General features: G+C 39.6%; 2 protein-coding genes across 2 annotated transcripts; both read left to right on the top strand.

Annotated features, from left to right (window-relative positions):
* The first annotated feature begins 426 nt into the window (after positions 1-426).
* Positions 427-2,463, top strand: LOC149075780 (uncharacterized). Its single transcript, XM_089242142.1, has one exon. The coding sequence runs from the start codon at positions 427-429 to the stop codon at positions 2,461-2,463; it is 2,037 nt and encodes a 678-aa protein (XP_089098268.1).
* A 1,959-nt stretch (positions 2,464-4,422) lies between these two features.
* On the top strand, positions 4,423-6,459 carry LOC149075779 (uncharacterized). The gene has a single exon (XM_089242141.1). It carries the CDS (start codon positions 4,423-4,425, stop codon positions 6,457-6,459), a length of 2,037 nt encoding a protein of 678 aa, XP_089098267.1.
* The last annotated feature ends 11,634 nt before the right edge of the window (positions 6,460-18,093 follow it).

The following is an 18,093-nucleotide window of genomic DNA, read 5'->3' as shown; positions in this document are numbered from 1 at the left end:
TGTTGTGTGTCAAGTGAGAGCATCATTGCTCTGTTGTTTATCAAGTGAGAGCATCATTGCTCTGTTGTGTGTTGAAACGGCGGTAATTACGCGAGTACTGATTTTTTTTTTTTGGGAAAGATACGTCAGTATTATTCGCTCAGAAAATGATATTTTTTTTTGAAACGTTAGTTCATTATTGAGAATATGATTTTTTTTGAACAGCAGTGTTATGGCACATATTAATTTTTTTTACAATTATCTTTGAATGTACGATTTTATATATTTTCTTTTTGGGGTTTGTTTGAAATACGTCAGTATTATTGTGCATATATCTATCTATATATATATATTTTTTTCTCGAATGATTAGTCATTAGTATATCACGGAGACTAGGTGCGAACATTTATATAAGGGGAAAAAAAAAACAACGATATACCAAGCAACATGGCATACCTCGGGCGTGCAAGGAGGGATGATTTGGTGGTTTTGGCAGAAGAGTTGGGTCTGGTGGTCAAGGACGGATCGAACATATTGGACTTGAGGAATAGCATTCTCAAATGTGACGGCTATGACGAGGAGTTCATCCGAGAACAGTTAGCCGTCATCAAGGGAGGCAGGGAAGCACGAGAAGAGCGTGACCTAGCTGAAGGGAGGATGCGTGAAGAACGAGAACACCTCTTTCGAATGGAAAAACTCCGCCTGGAGATGGAAAGGACGAACGCGTCCACAAATGGACGACAGAATTTAACCTCATTCAGTACGGAACTGACGAGGCTTGTTCCAAAATTTGACGCCAAGGAGGATGACATCGCCTTATTTCTCATAATATTTGAACGCCAGGCGAATAGGATCGGGGTGGACAAAAGAAACTGGGTGTCAGCTTTGCTGACCTTATTGCCGTCAGACATAACCCAATTAATCGCTCGAGAATCGGAAGAGAAGTTTGATGATTATGAGTACATTAAGGAGATCCTCCTTAGGAAATTCAAATTAAGTCCAGAACATTTCCGGCAAAAATTCACCAAACATCAACGCAACCCGGCGAAATCATGGCGAGAATTTGTCTTCGAAATATCGAATTTCTTCGAAGAGTGGATCCGGGGTCTGGATGTTGGTGACTTCGAGACACTGAAGAGCCTTGTCATTACTGACCAACTAAAACGACGAGTTCCCGGCGATATACGTGACCATTTCGTGGACGAATGGGCCTCTTTCATATCTCCGTCTATCCTAGCTGACAAGCTAGATGAATACGAAAGTGTGCGGTCAAACTTCAAGAAGGTGGGCTCGGGCAATGATAACGTGAAAGATGAAGCAGGCAAATATAATAACAGTAGAAGTTTTCCTCCTAAAGCACCGAATTCCAGGCCAGGACTCGAAACCGAAACGCGTAGAACCTATGTGAAGCCAACTTGCTATTCTTGTGGCTCGGTTGGGCACATATCGAGGGTTTGCAACAATAATGCGAAAGGGCATGCCGTTGTGAATGCACAGAGGCAATTAACGACAGTGGAACCAAGTGAAGCCTCGAATATTTTGACGGTGAAGGTTTCGGTTCCTGTGCCTTCTGCGAAGGTCACGGGGAAAATCGATGAACTTAAAATTGCACCCATCAAATGCGGAACGAAAAAATTTAAAGCGATTATTGATAATGGAGCTCAGATATCAGTTCTGAGAGAGGATTTGGTGCCTTTCAACTGCGACGGAGAAGGTACTATACAAATAATATCTGCGTTCGGGGAAACTGAGGTAGCGGCACTGAAAGTTATCCCGATGAGAATCGATGATGGTATGCACAGCGACATTCCTGTAACTTGTGCCGTGTCGAAGAAACTTGTTAACGACATGTTAATATGCTCAACTGCGTACGAGGCACTGTCGGAAAGTGTGCAGCTCACTGGGTCCATTCGGCATACCGGAGACTCAACGATGTCGGTCGTACAACTCCTGGATTCAAACGTGGAAGGAGGGAACTGCATCCCTGATGCATCACAAGTCCCCGATAAAGGAGACAAAGGCTTTATCGGTTTGCAAATTGGAGACGGCGATCTCAAGGAGGGCTGGGACTTAGTACGTCTGGGGCAAATATCTTATGGCGTAAGGAATGGTGTTCTCACTCACTCCGAGAACGTAAACGGCGAAAATATCGTACAGGTTGTCGTTCCCACCTGCAAACGAATGGAAATGCTTCGGACGGCCCATGAAATACCTTTGGCAGGACATCTAGGGGAGCGCAAAACGAAACAACGCATGAAGTATTCGTCCTACTGGCCCACCATCAAAAAGGATGTTCAGAAGTTGCGTAGGAGTCGTCGAGAATGCCAAGTCAGACGCACCGTCACGTATAGAGATCGCCTACCCATCCAACCAATCGTGAGACCCGAAAACCCATTCGAGGTCTGGAGCGTTGACTATATTGGACTCTTAGAACCCAAGTCAAGCAGAGGCCATACATTGCCAGAGTACAACACGTGGGACTGATATTTGATCAGGACGTAGAATTTGGAGATGTGGACTACGCTCCTGTTGACATAAAATGAAATCAGTCCAGGACATTCAGAACCACGTAATGGGGTTATCTAATAAGCTGGAAGTTCACAGCAACGGCAATTATTCGAAACCGAAAGAATTTTTAGACGTGTTCAGCAGCACGCCTGGATAAGCAAAAGTCGGGAAATGTATATATTAGGAAAGTACACGGAAAATATTTGTAAATGTGAATGCATTTCAGTGCATATGTATTACTAATGTGTACTCAGTATGATATTTTCATTGATCCCACGATGGTAATTGTTGATTTTGTGATTTTTTTTTTGTATGTGTGCTTGAACATGTTTTTCTTTGTTCATTTCTTTTCCTAAATGTGGTAAGCTCAGTTGTCTTGAAAAAAATAGACAATGAGCTCCCAAGGGGGGACGAGTAAGGTTCCGGGACGAATTGTCAGGGAAGCTGCTAAACGAAGAAGCAAAAGAGGGAAAAACTACCCTGAAAAAGATAGCGCGGGAGCCACAGAGAGAAGAAAAGAGAAACGCTCCCCCCTGGGGTCTTTTTTTATTATTATGATTAGTGTGGTGTTGTAAAGGTGATGTGCTCGTTGTGTAGCACTTTTCTCTATCCTCTTTAATCAAAATAAATATGATTATTGTTTTGAAAGACGACTCATCAATGAGTACGTGTTCAGTTACTTGACCTAGCTGAAGGGAGGATCGTTACTGGCGCAGTCGGTAGGATTTAGAACTAAAAAAAAAATCGGGGGAACATTTTGAAGAATAACATTTATGAAGAAGGACAAAATGGCCACAGCGTTCCTCCATTGTCAAGCTATGAGAAAGAGAAAGCATGGACTGCTGATGACGGGTGGTTCCTGAGAGCACCATTGCTCTGCAGTTGAAAGGTGAAGAGCATCATTTGCTCCAGAGGCGTATGTGGCGAGCATCAGCTCCAGTGTAGTATTGAGCGAGCGTCAGCTCCAGCGGCGTATTGAGCGAGCATCAGCTCCAGCGGCGTATTGAGCGAGCATCAGCTCCAGCGGCATAGTTGACGAGCATCATTGCTCCAGTGGCGTATTCAGCGAGCATCATTGCTCCAGTGGCGTATTCAGCGAGCATCAGCTCCAGCGGCATAGTTGACAAGCATCATTGCCCCAGAGGCGTAGGTGGCGAGCATCAGCTCCAGTGGCGTATTCAGCGAGCATCAACTCCAGTGGCGTAGGTGGCGAGCATCAGCTCCAGTGACGTATTCAGCGAGCATCAGCTCCAGCGGCATAGTTGACGAGCATTATTGCTCCAGAGACGTAGGTTGCGAGCATCAGCTCCAGAGACGTAGGTGGCGAGCATCAGCTCCAGTGGCGTATTCAGCGAGCATCAGCTCCAGCGGCGTAGGTGGCGAGCATCAGCTCCAGTGGCGTATTCAGCGAGCATCAGCTCCAGCGGCATAGTTGACGAGCATCATTGCTCCGGTGGTTCGTGTGGCGAGCATCAGCTCTAGTGATATACGTGAGAGCATTATTGCCCTGTTGTGTGTCAAGTGAGAGCATCATTGCTCTGTTGTTTATCAAGTGAGAGCATCATTGCTCTGTTGTGTGTTGAAACGGCGGTAATTACGCGAGTACTGATTTTTTTTTTTTTGGGAAAGATACGTCAGTATTATTCGCTCAGAAAATGATATTTTTTTTTGAAACGTTAGTTCATTATTGAGAATATGATTTTTTTTGAACAGCAGTGTTATGGCACATATTAATTTTTTTTACAATTATCTTTGAATGTACGATTTTATATATTTTCTTTTTGGGGTTTGTTTGAAATACGTCAGTATTATTGTGCATATATCTATCTATATATATATATTTTTTTCTCGAATGATTAGTCATTAGTATATCACGGAGACTAGGTGCGAACATTTATATAAGGGGAAAAAAAAAACAACGATATACCAAGCAACATGGCATACCTCGGGCGTGCAAGGAGGGATGATTTGGTGGTTTTGGCAGAAGAGTTGGGTCTGGTGGTCAAGGACGGATCGAACATATTGGACTTGAGGAATAGCATTCTCAAATGTGACGGCTATGACGAGGAGTTCATCCGAGAACAGTTAGCCGTCATCAAGGGAGGCAGGGAAGCACGAGAAGAGCGTGACCTAGCTGAAGGGAGGATGCGTGAAGAACGAGAACACCTCTTTCGAATGGAAAAACTCCGCCTGGAGATGGAAAGGACGAACGCGTCCACAAATGGACGACAGAATTTAACCTCATTCAGTACGGAACTGACGAGGCTTGTTCCAAAATTTGACGCCAAGGAGGATGACATCGCCTTATTTCTCATAATATTTGAACGCCAGGCGAATAGGATCGGGGTGGACAAAAGAAACTGGGTGTCAGCTTTGCTGACCTTATTGCCGTCAGACATAACCCAATTAATCGCTCGAGAATCGGAAGAGAAGTTTGATGATTATGAGTACATTAAGGAGATCCTCCTTAGGAAATTCAAATTAAGTCCAGAACATTTCCGGCAAAAATTCACCAAACATCAACGCAACCCGGCGAAATCATGGCGAGAATTTGTCTTCGAAATATCGAATTTCTTCGAAGAGTGGATCCGGGGTCTGGATGTTGGTGACTTCGAGACACTGAAGAGCCTTGTCATTACTGACCAACTAAAACGACGAGTTCCCGGCGATATACGTGACCATTTCGTGGACGAATGGGCCTCTTTCATATCTCCGTCTATCCTAGCTGACAAGCTAGATGAATACGAAAGTGTGCGGTCAAACTTCAAGAAGGTGGGCTCGGGCAATGATAACGTGAAAGATGAAGCAGGCAAATATAATAACAGTAGAAGTTTTCCTCCTAAAGCACCGAATTCCAGGCCAGGACTCGAAACCGAAACGCGTAGAACCTATGTGAAGCCAACTTGCTATTCTTGTGGCTCGGTTGGGCACATATCGAGGGTTTGCAACAATAATGCGAAAGGGCATGCCGTTGTGAATGCACAGAGGCAATTAACGACAGTGGAACCAAGTGAAGCCTCGAATATTTTGACGGTGAAGGTTTCGGTTCCTGTGCCTTCTGCGAAGGTCACGGGGAAAATCGATGAACTTAAAATTGCACCCATCAAATGCGGAACGAAAAAATTTAAAGCGATTATTGATAATGGAGCTCAGATATCAGTTCTGAGAGAGGATTTGGTGCCTTTCAACTGCGACGGAGAAGGTACTATACGAATAATATCTGCGTTCGGGGAAACTGAGGTAGCGGCACTGAAAGTTATCCCGATGAGAATCGATGATGGTATGCACAGCGACATTCCTGTAACTTGTGCCGTGTCGAAGAAACTTGTTAACGACATGTTAATATGCTCAACTGCGTACGAGGCACTGTCGGAAAGTGTGCAGCTCACTGGGTCCATTCGGCATACCGGAGACTCAACGATGTCGGTCGTACAACTCCTGGATTCAAACGTGGAAGGAGGGAACTGCATCCCTGATGCATCACAAGTCCCCGATAAAGGAGACAAAGGCTTTATCGGTTTGCAAATTGGAGACGGCGATCTCAAGGAGGGCTGGGACTTAGTACGTCTGGGGCAAATATCTTATGGCGTAAGGAATGGTGTTCTCACTCACTCCGAGAACGTAAACGGCGAAAATATCGTACAGGTTGTCGTTCCCACCTGCAAACGAATGGAAATGCTTCGGACGGCCCATGAAATACCTTTGGCAGGACATCTAGGGGAGCGCAAAACGAAACAACGCATGAAGTATTCGTCCTACTGGCCCACCATCAAAAAGGATGTTCAGAAGTTGCGTAGGAGTCGTCGAGAATGCCAAGTCAGACGCACCGTCACGTATAGAGATCGCCTACCCATCCAACCAATCGTGAGACCCGAAAACCCATTCGAGGTCTGGAGCGTTGACTATATTGGACTCTTAGAACCCAAGTCAAGCAGAGGCCATACATTGCCAGAGTACAACACGTGGGACTGATATTTGATCAGGACGTAGAATTTGGAGATGTGGACTACGCTCCTGTTGACATAAAATGAAATCAGTCCAGGACATTCAGAACCACGTAATGGGGTTATCTAATAAGCTGGAAGTTCACAGCAACGGCAATTATTCGAAACCGAAAGAATTTTTAGACGTGTTCAGCAGCACGCCTGGATAAGCAAAAGTCGGGAAATGTATATATTAGGAAAGTACACGGAAAATATTTGTAAATGTGAATGCATTTCAGTGCATATGTATTACTAATGTGTACTCAGTATGATATTTTCATTGATCCCACGATGGTAATTGTTGATTTTGTGATTTTTTTTTTGTATGTGTGCTTGAACATGTTTTTCTTTGTTCATTTCTTTTCCTAAATGTGGTAAGCTCAGTTGTCTTGAAAAAAATAGACAATGAGCTCCCAAGGGGGGACGAGTAAGGTTCCGGGACGAATTGTCAGGGAAGCTGCTAAACGAAGAAGCAAAAGAGGGAAAAACTACCCTGAAAAAGATAGCGCGGGAGCCACAGAGAGAAGAAAAGAGAAACGCTCCCCCCTGGGGTCTTTTTTTATTATTATGATTAGTGTGGTGTTGTAAAGGTGATGTGCTCGTTGTGTAGCACTTTTCTCTATCCTCTTTAATCAAAATAAATATGATTATTGTTTTGAAAGACGACTCATCAATGAGTACGTGTTCAGTTACTTGACCTAGCTGAAGGGAGGATCGTTACTACTAAGATGACCATCTTTATAATAAACGGGATGTTTCATGGATGCACGATTCACGTAAGAATAACGTGATCATGATTCATGATTTTTTTAAATCATGAATAAAAGTACAGAAATCACGTTAAAAGTACAGAGTAAAAAATTAAACATTCCCTGTTCTGAGTTGTCTGGGTCGTAACTGTTCATCAGGAAGCTATGGATATATGGCGATATCTCAAATGAGATAGGGAACTCATCATTAGTGGGTGTTTTCTTTGCGAATTGCAGAGCGCATGCAATTTTTTATTTCTTGCAAACGCGTCATCAAACTACTTAATTTTAATGGTTGCGTATCTAAACGCATCTTCAGCATAATCATTTTCACATCCTTTCCCCATTCACAGCATGACCATTTCCATTCGAATTTTTTTGAGTGAAACAACAAGTATGTGCTTCACTGGTGATATTTATGCGGATAATTTCGATTTTCAATGACGTTACAAATATTTTTTCCCATCGCTATATTCAGACGTTTCAAAAGGTGTATGATCTGTTGATGTATAGTTACGCTGTAGAAAGTTCAGAACAGGACAACTTCTAATGTGTAGACCCTGTAAATAAGTTTTATTTAAAAAAAAAGAAAATCACGAAATGAACACCTTTTTTCTCTAAAACGACGAAACATCCAAATACAATCGACCCTCGTAATAACAGCCATGCGTCATTCAGACCTTTATATAATAATGACTACTTTATATGCACACCAACTCCAGTTATATATCGCCATATGACAATTTCCAACTAGTGGACTTGGAGGACAATGGAAGCACCATCTATCGGTGATCGCCCCAGGCTCGGTAGGTATTAACCTTCCATCTCGAACCGATGGACCTTGATGGCAACCTTCATATAGAGGAAGACGAGCATCTTGCCATTCGGGAACTGCATAATAATGACTGGTACCTTAAATCCTGAATTTTTTCCCATTTTTTATATCCAATGTTACTTTTCAACCGATATAACTGCCTATAAATACCATTCAATACATTATCCGAGAGAGAGAGAGAGAGAAATTAGCTCTACCCACCTCTTTCTTTTTCAAAGAAATGTACATAATGTATCCGCGTGTTTTGTTTGCCTAAATCGTGTTTGATCTTGACCCTTGATTTTGGAGAGTTCGGTACATAGTGTGCATGCATGCATGCAAATAATAATTGCAATTTTACGTGATTAATTTCTAACCAGATGTATTTTATCTGTACTCACGTTCGCACACACAAACGCTTACATTACTTCAAAATAAATAATATAATTTCTTTTACTCCGCCTAAAATGAAATTCTCTCAAGCCATTTTTTGTCTAACCTTTGATGACTCATCAATAGAACACCCGTTCATATGGAACAAGAGCTGTCGTTATAATAAAAACGTCGACTACCGCAACCTAGGGTGATTTTATGACTGGAGCACACTGACTTGGGTACATGCTCTAATTTTTTAGTTCCAAAAATGATTTTGTACTGTAGTTACAGTACATTTTATTATTTTATCGTTTTAGGCCAAATATAAATACCAGGGCTAGAGTTAAAAACCGCGTTTACGGTACATCTTACAGTTTTGATAGAAATTTGCTTTGGTAAACGTTCTTAGTGTTTTAACTTTGCGGATGATAATTCATCTAATTGAATTAGTTTGTTAAATACTGGTTGCGTTGTTAGTGAAATTTTTAACATGTTTTGGTGTGATTTGAGGGCAATATTTTATATCTGTTATAGACACAAAAAGATGCCACGGATATGTAAGAAAGTATCTCCAGTCAGGGCCGTAATCCGAAATTTATTTCGATGGGGGAACGACAATTATTTCCGAGAAGATGGAACAATAAATTTTACCTTGAAATTCAATAAAATCAATCATTTTCAATTCAATTAACTATTTTTTGAAGGATATTTTGACACACGATAAGCACAAATCAATCTAAAAATAATTTTCTAATAGCCAGTTTTGGCTCAGGTTTGAATAGGATAGCCTAAGGTTATCATTGTGATGTTGTCACTGGTCGATAAAGCAGAAAACAAAACGGGGAAGTTGTGGATCTTCACCCACAGATTGCTGGCTGAAGCTCAACGAACTTTTCGGACAACTAAAAGATCAAAGTAGTAGATTTCAATTTGTGTGTGATTTGCTTACGTGCAGCACTCCCTATCGACAGAAATTTCAACTAATTTTTTTTCGCTGATATAAGAATTTTCTGGTGGAAATTTCGGGTTCCATATTGTGAACGCATAAAATTTCCCTGCGTCTAGATTTTCATTAATTCCAAATATTATAAAACAGTTTTGCGGTATATTCATAAATTCAAAATATTACGCAACAGTAATTAGTCATTCAGTCATTCTCGTTGAATTGATTTAAGATATTAATACCGCATTTGATGCTTAACTACATAACGTGCATCTTCGACAAAGCATAATTACTTTATAAACATGAAAAAATAATTCCTCATGTATTATTTATGTATTTGTACTTTTTGTTATCTGTCCCTGATTATTTCTAACAGGGTGAGATGGAAACATAAGTTTCGAAAAGGAAAATATAAAGGCAATAGAATATTTATGCTTTCAGGTGGGTTGACTTGGATATACTACTCCATTGCTCTGAAAATAAGAATAAAAAACTCTTTCTTCTCTCTCTTTCGCCCCCTGCCTTCCCCCAGTAGTGCAACTTTTAGTGAAAATTGTTGCTCCATAAGGGAGATAATAAAAAAAAAGTTCAAAATCTGTATCTATGTCATCCTCAGTTTACTGCATAATATGAAAACTAAAGCTTTTTTTGGTCACCCTACTCACTTTTAATGCAGTGAAGCATCGGTAATTCTATCTCATTGGCATATCGACTATACAAAAAATCCTTGTTTGCGAAATACTAGATGCCATTATGATCGTCGAACGCATTGGGATCACTTCACCTGTTAGCAACGAGATCGACGAATTCGAAAATCACCCTCCAGAGATTCGAATTTTTGCTTCATTGACTTTTTGGTCCATTGCACCAATTTTTTCTCCCCATTCTCAAGAGAGGTTGCTTTATTTTCAAATACTCCTTAAAGCCCGTTTTTAAAACGGTACTAATTGCACATTTTATCTTAGGTAAGTAAGAAAAAAAAATGATGTGCATCCACCTTTGTCCCTATATCCATCCCAATATCCATTCGGTTTTGTTTATTTCTCTCAGAAGCGTGTTTTATACGTTCTCTAGAGGAAGGGGTCTCGTTTAGTTGTTTCGAAATCTTAAGCTGCTACAGACAAGAAATGAGCTGAAAACACGGTGGGAAGGAACGGCCAGGTTTGAGACAACTACTTCATAGTCGCCACAATTCTCAATTCACGCCTTTAGCTCTCGTGTCTTCTAATCCTATAGAATCACTACGGCCTACAATTTATCACAGTTAGTTGGGCTGAAAATCCCCAGGGATTTACGTGTTGTGTTTTGTGAGAGACTCTCTTCTCCTTCTTTTAGAAAGAGGAATGGTTTTTTCTTTTCTGTTTTTAGGTTTTCTTTTCATTTTACTTTTTTACAAAGTGCTCTTCCAACATTTTTGTTTCCTCTCCTATGCCCGCCATTTCTTCAGTATAGGGAAAGGTATTGGTGTAGTATCGGCTCCCTAGCTGCTTTTCCCACAGCAATTTATTCTTCCGTTTCATTTAAACTTCACGCTGAAAGTGGAAATAATGAATCTTTTGCTTCAATGGCGTTATTTTCTCCTCAGAAATTGCTTATACTCAGCGCCTGGGTCGTATCGATTCTGCCCTCATACAAAGAATGCTTTCTTCTACGAGCATCTTGGAAAATGCGTTTCTTGCTGCTACACGACAATAGCTAGACTCCAAGTGGCGTAGGAGCGGCTCTCTTATAGCTTATTCGGCCATTTTTATTTTCCCATTCTTTGATCATAATATACATATTTTGTACATGTAATCTTGTCTCTAGCTTATTTTACTAGAATTTTCTCCCCAAATCTCTAATAATAAATGCATCTCGAACGTTTCTTCGTAGTTAGGGGCTATTCAAGTATTACGTCAGCAGATTTTTAGCCATATTTGATCCCCCTGTCAGCAAAAATGACAAGGGGGGGGGGGTCAAAAACTGACACTGACCGCCCTTCCCCCTTGTCAGCAAAATTTCGTCAGCAGCTTAGAATATTTCTTGTTTAAAAAATGGGGGTTGATAGCGTAAGCAACCTTCAACCCTCTCCCCACGTCATCAAAAGTTAGCATATCCGAATCCAGCATCCCCTCCCCTCGATGCTGACGCAATACTTGAATGACCCCTTGTGAGTGATGAAGAATCTTGCAGAGTGACATTTTATGTGGAGCTGATGAGCAGGAATTCTGACTTGAATATAACGTGTTTGAACCGTTTAGAACAGGGATACGAAAACTTTCAGGTGACCTGGACAGGCATGTGGTAGTTTTGCGGTTCGCGGGCCAGGAACTTGTACTTACTTAGGTGATCATATGACCACTATTTTACACACATACCGTAATTTTTGTCGTCCCAACTTTCCCATATTATGTCACGTTTTTTCTTTTATTTTCAACGAGATCCTTACTTTCATTTCTGAAATAAAAAATTAAGATTGTTTTTTCATAATTTACAAATTAAATGGCTTTGACAATTTTTTTAGATCTAATTGACAATTTTTTTAGATCTAATTGACAATTTTTTCACCTCTAATTGACTACTTTGCTTGCCTTCGGCAACATTTGGGCTTAAATTGGTCACTACTGGCCTTTGAAATCTTTTTTGGTTGTGACTGGCAACAATGATTGCATTTCACAATTGTTTTTTACGATAAATAGCGATGTCCCGTATGGGTCCCAATTTATAGTATTTTTATGAAGGAAATATGGTCGTCTGGTGAGGCATTTATCTTGTTGAGCATACAAATACTTTTCTACGGGGACACCTTTTGCGGGCCGGGTGAGACCTATTGGGGGGGGCGCATTTGGCTCGCGGACCGGAACTATGCACCCTCGGAAACCTGGTTTACAAGGTTACATAAACATTTGACAACTGGCTAGTAACAATAAAAATAATTTTATTTTTCCGAAGCCCTTGAATTGTTTATTCTTTGTCATGGACAATAGATATATAAATTTCTATGACCATATAATTATGGAAAAAATGTCTTGAAAATACAGTGATTCCCTGAGCTCACGTTGAATATTTTGAGGTATGATTTCGATCATAGCAAAACGAACTTTTTCTCTCTTTTTTCCGAAAAGATGCGCGCATGCAAGTGACATGGTTCGACTCTATCGACCCATCGTTATTTCTTGTATGAAATTCTCGGCGACCGACGTCTGAATTCGTAGATAAAAATTTGGCTACTTTGAGGAAAAAAATATCATTGTATAATCCGAAACAGATTATTTTTTTAAATTTCATTCATCAAAAATGGCTATTTTTTTACTCGTTTCACGCACCATCATATAAATTTTAGGGGTTTTTTCACAAATTAATTTTAAAGTATCTTGACGGTTGGTGCGACGTGTACAACGCTAGAACATGGGAATTATACTCCTTTGATACAGAACATTACTTCGATTACGTGCGCGTAACTGACAATCATTAGCGCTGTAAGTTTGAATCTCGGCTCCTCTAGAGAGTTTTCTTCTCCCAATAATCTTAAACATCACGAGGCTCCGAGAAAGAGTTTTACTACCTTCTTGTTAACAGCTCACTTGCTAAAGTGTTAATTTTCATTACAACCTCCCAATAAAAGCAGTGTGATACGTAGTGTTAGAAAAGACCGCACTAAAAATATTTCCTAGGACTTTTTAACATAAAAGGGAATCAAATGAAAACGGAATAGTTGTTATAATTTTGTTCATTTGTGTATGAGTGTGGAGAAATTTAGTATAGAGCTAGCGGGAGGTCAAGAAGGCAACCCCGACTGCGCAATGAACTCGACCTAGATAGGAATGACGTAATAAGTGGTGAGAGTCGGAAGTCAGTATCACCCAACCGGCAATCGGTTGTTTTTTCATCTGCGTCTGCGGATTGTTGCGAGTAAAGATGAGCAACTTGGTGTTAATAGTGTTTTAGTGAATCGGCGAACGAAGAAAGTGTACAGTGAACATACTGTACTGTTATTGACTCGTATGCAAGTCTGGCACAAGCGTTTCAGCGAAGGACAGGAATCTGTGAATCATCTCGTCATCACGGACGCTTAGGTGAAAGATGGTAACCAGATAAACAATAATCAAAACAGACGGCACCTTAAAAAGGGCATCGGGAAGAATGCGGGAGTGTGTTTCGTCTCCATTCCTGTCATCATTAGAAGGAAACCCCACTAGGAAAGTGAGTGCCGTGTAGGAGCGCCAGTTCGTCACAAGAGTCAATGAGAGTGCATGTTCACCAAACATTGCCTCCGGTCACCGATGCACTTCGCGAACTCCAACTCCTTCTGCCACTAAAAAACGAACAACACCACGCTGCTCTTCTTTTCTCTCAAACACTCCGCAGACGCAGATGAAAAAATAACCGATTGACTGTTCAATGATACTTTCGGCCGAAAGCCAGCACATATCCCGTGAATCTATGTGACTACCTCGGGTAAATCCATTCCAACGTAAGGGTTTCCTTCCTTATATAACGCTCTACCTCAACACAAAGTTTCACCACACTCATACAAAAAAAAGACAAAACATTAAAAACTGTTCCATTTTTATTTGATCCACCCTTACATTATCCACGAAATAAATGTATTTGCAGAAAAATACGGTACTTATTTCCTTTAAATTCAAGTTAAAATGACGAAAAACTCTTCGGCAACAAATATCCTCACTAGTAGTGCCTTCAATTTCCCTCGCCGGTGGAGGGCGTTTGGTCGGAAGGTACCATCGGTAGATGAAAGGTTAACGGGATGCTTTTAATAAATACATATACAATGAAACATATCGCAGTCCTTGTGTTATTTTTCCCTTAATGACACTCTAAAAACTTCCTTCGGAAAGGGCTCGCTTGAGTCTAAACGGGTCAATTGCGACCATGCATCGCTTCATAAAATAAGGGATAAAAAACGTTTTAGTGGGTTCAACCATCCCCTTAAATTTTATGCCATGATTTAAAAATCACTCTTTATAACTAAGTGTTACGAACTATAGATGATAGATGGCGCAAGTCTTTATCGCAATCTCCTGTTGGCAACGAGAGTTGATACCGGTTTCGGTTTATCGGAAAAAGATGCGATTGGTGGGAACATTCTAGAAGGTCCCGCCCCTCCAGACAGTGGTTCCGCACTTCCATACGGTGGCCCGCAAACTTGGAAACTGTAAAGTAAAATTTTGTAGAATGTTCCTTTTCTCGAAGTTTCGACAGACGTATAAATTGTAAGGACGTGTGAGATTTTAGGCTCGAATAGAGAGAGAGAGAGAGAGAGAGACTGGATGAAAAGTCAGTTGTGATTTAACTTTGCGAGAAAGTTGTTAGCTCTCAGATTAGCTTGTAAGTACGTGTAAATTGCTGTTCTGTAGATAAATCTGTGTTTTTCCGTCGAACCGCTTCTTGTTTTTCAATCTCGAAGTCTTGTGAAAAATTATCCGGAACATAAAGATTCTACCTCTATATGTCGTGCATACAACGCGCAGCCAACCATGCCGGAAAGTTCTGTGCTTTCATGGAAACGGATATAGTCATATTCACGTTTAATTCCTTCTTCCAACATGACAGTCAGGTATATTCCAGGTGAATCCTCCCAATGCTCAGAGAATTTTCGAACAGTGCGAAACTGCAGGGACGTGCAATGCAGCAGGCAAAGGGATATTTGAAGGGATATTATATGAAGCATTCCGATCTCCTTCTAGCTCCAGAGTCATTTAATCCAGTAAATTACTGCGAACACTCAGCACTTAAATTGCTTGCAATGCATTAAAGTTTTCGCATCGCATTAATTAGGGTATGTGAAGCATGCAGTCGTTAATGCAAATTATAACGCGAGAGCGAGTTTATCTCCTGTAAATGCTTTTGCATATGGTATAAATACCAAACATCGTGTTCAACAGAAAATACGCTTCATTCGTGCCGTAATTTATGCACTGGCTTTTCGATCAAGTTTATCCGGAATATAAAGTATGTATTTTTTTCATCTTTTCATGTGAATTTCTTATCATTAAAACAACCGGCCAGAAATGATGTGGATAAATGGATTCGTTACGAACGGTTCAAGCGTAAAAATCATTTATCTACAGAAAATTGACTTCTCAAATCTATTTCTATACAGTGGAACCTTCCTCAACGAACACTCCCCGTTAGCGAACATTTTTTGATCCCCGGTCCCGTGGAATGGGGCTTTAATGCATTTTACTGCCTGTTAGCGAACACTAAAATCAGCCAAACCCTTATTTTTTTCCAAACTAATTTATTAACTTTTGGTGATGAACCAAAACAAGAATTTATCATACTCAACTAACGCCGGGATTACATAATAAAAGTTTGATAAAAGTTATTTTATAAAACTTGAAAATGCAACCAATAAGATCATCAGTTGCATTTTCTCGAATGTAACCGATATGCATATTGGTTGGGTTTCACGTTTTATAAAATAACTTTTATCAAACTTTTACAGTGTAAGAACGGCCTAAGATTATGTTTTTTTCTCATATTCGTGTTGGTAAATATAATAAATCGTCAATTAATTGCTTCACTAATTGAACAAAATGGTCCAGGATGGTGAATTCGACTGATAATGTTGGTTTTTCTTGTTGATAACGAATGAAAAAAGCTGACATTACAATACTGATGTAATGTTTTATCTTCTCCACACTTATTTTTATCTGATTTAACTTTCGTTGGAAAATATATGTAGCGCATGAATAATGTACGGGTAAAAATAATTAATTGTTTTAATGAAAGATGACAACGGTTATATATAAATTCTTCCCTATTTATGAGATTCTACAATTTTGTTTGGGAATTATGCATAATCGCAGTGAAAATAATGAATGTTGTGAATTAAATCTTTTTTTTTTTATTGAGATGATTAGTGGTTATGCATAATCACCGGTGTGCGTGTGTGTGTGTCACATATACATTTTAAAACTAAAATGTATATGTGACTGTAAAAGGAGACACACACATGATGTGTACGATGTACAATGGAACCTCGTTTATACGACTTTCACATTCATACAAGCTAAACATCGTATGAATGTGAAAGTTGTATAAACGAGGTTCCATTGTACATCGTACCTCCCATTAGCAAACACTCCCCCGTCAGAGAAAAAAAAAATGATTCCATGGGTATCCGTTATCGAGAAATTCTAATGTGGTAAAGCCGGAATTATACACTGCAGAAGTTTGATAAAAAAATATTTTACAAAACCTTGAAGAAAACAGCCAATAAGCCTATTGGTTAGATTTGCTTGAATGTAACCAATATGCTTATTAGCTGCATTTTTCAAGTTTTATAAACAAACTTTTATCAAACTTGTATAATATAATACCGGCCTAACGTAGAATTGTTTCTGGTTTACACCAGAATTTCACTATAAAAGTTTGATGAACGTTCTTTTATAAAAATGGAACATGGGACCAATAAGCGTACTTGTTACATTCCAGCGAATGTAAACAAAAGACAATAGGCTTATCAGTTGGATTTTTCAGTTTTTTAAAAAAATGTTTTATCGAACTTTTATAGTGTAATCACGGCCTTAAAATCATTGCAGAATCTGAAGAATGTTTTCAAATATCGTGTGTTTTTTTATTTTTTTCATATTCATGAAATACATATTTCCGATTTTTGTATTTTATGGAGGATTTTATTATATGCAGTATGTAATTTATTTCTCTGTGAGTGAACAACTTTATTATTTACGCAAGATTTAAAAAAGCGGAAATATGACTTTTTTATGTTAACCCATTAACGACGATTGGCAAGAAAATTTGCCTTTCGACACTTTAATTTTTTTTTTTTTTGCTAATAATGGCGGGCGTGTTTCCAATCAGTATTTTTTATTTCAAAAAATCAAAGTCGTCTTTAATGAGTTAATACAAATTCACGTTAGAGAATGCGCTATTTTCACGATCAGTGAAAATTTCGGTAGAAAAACCGAAAACTGAATGAAAGAGAAGTCCTAGACACATTTCAAAAGTTAATAACAAATTAACCGATCGATATAACTCTAAAAGACGTAGTAATGTTTATGTGCATTCCCAATAGTATAAAAAGGGAAGTTTTTGTAATGTAAATCATGTATATGAGTGTAATTCAAATGCGAATGCCCAGCACTGTCAACGGAGGCTCTGTTTGATTATTACCGTCGCAGTGCAGGCTCTGTGTGTTTTGTGTGTGTGTATATTACGCATTCTGTAAAAGGAAAGGGAAACAGGACTGCTCGGCGCTGTGGACGGAGGCTTTGTTCCCAGTCGAGACGCTGTATATATATATATTTTCTATACATTGTGTATTTAGACCATTCTTAAAGCTCTCCCACTTGAACATGCCAGCTTCTTCTTCTTTCTTGCCCACAAGTCTTTTCCACACTTCTTTTGAAATCCCAGGCTGCGGTCTCCGGCCCTTATGTGCCACTGGGCGCACGTGCAATTTTTCTCCATAGACATTAGATTCAGTCACCTATTTTTGTCAAATGGCTTTTACGTTGCATCGTGCTTCCGGGGTTGTGAGCGGTTCTATCTATCTATCTAAAAGACATAAGAGATCAATTGACTAATGTTTGCACTACAATACTTTCATGACCCAGAATATTTTTTTTCAGGAATGAAAAAAAGAACTTGAATTTCCTTCACAGGGTGGCAATGTAAACAACACAACGAAAAATTCGAATTTTTCCTTATTTATCGGACTTCCCAATTTCAACTGGAAATTATGCATAAACTGCCAGTAAAAGTGGTAAATGTAGT

Source organism: Pholcus phalangioides, unplaced genomic scaffold, assembly GCF_987345545.1.
Source record: "Pholcus phalangioides strain wild (caught in Gottingen) unplaced genomic scaffold, Ppha-v1.0 ptg000015l_1, whole genome shotgun sequence".
In the NCBI taxonomy this organism is placed as follows: Eukaryota; Metazoa; Arthropoda; class Arachnida; order Araneae; family Pholcidae; genus Pholcus; species Pholcus phalangioides.
This window is presented reverse-complemented; position numbering and strand designations above follow the sequence as displayed.

Excerpts from the sequence above, each read along its gene's own strand:
- LOC149075780 (XM_089242142.1), top strand. The coding sequence starts at position 427 with ATGGCATACCTCGGGCGTGCAAGGAGGGATGATTTGGTGGTTTTGGCA.
- LOC149075779 (XM_089242141.1), top strand. The coding sequence starts at position 4,423 with ATGGCATACCTCGGGCGTGCAAGGAGGGATGATTTGGTGGTTTTGGCA.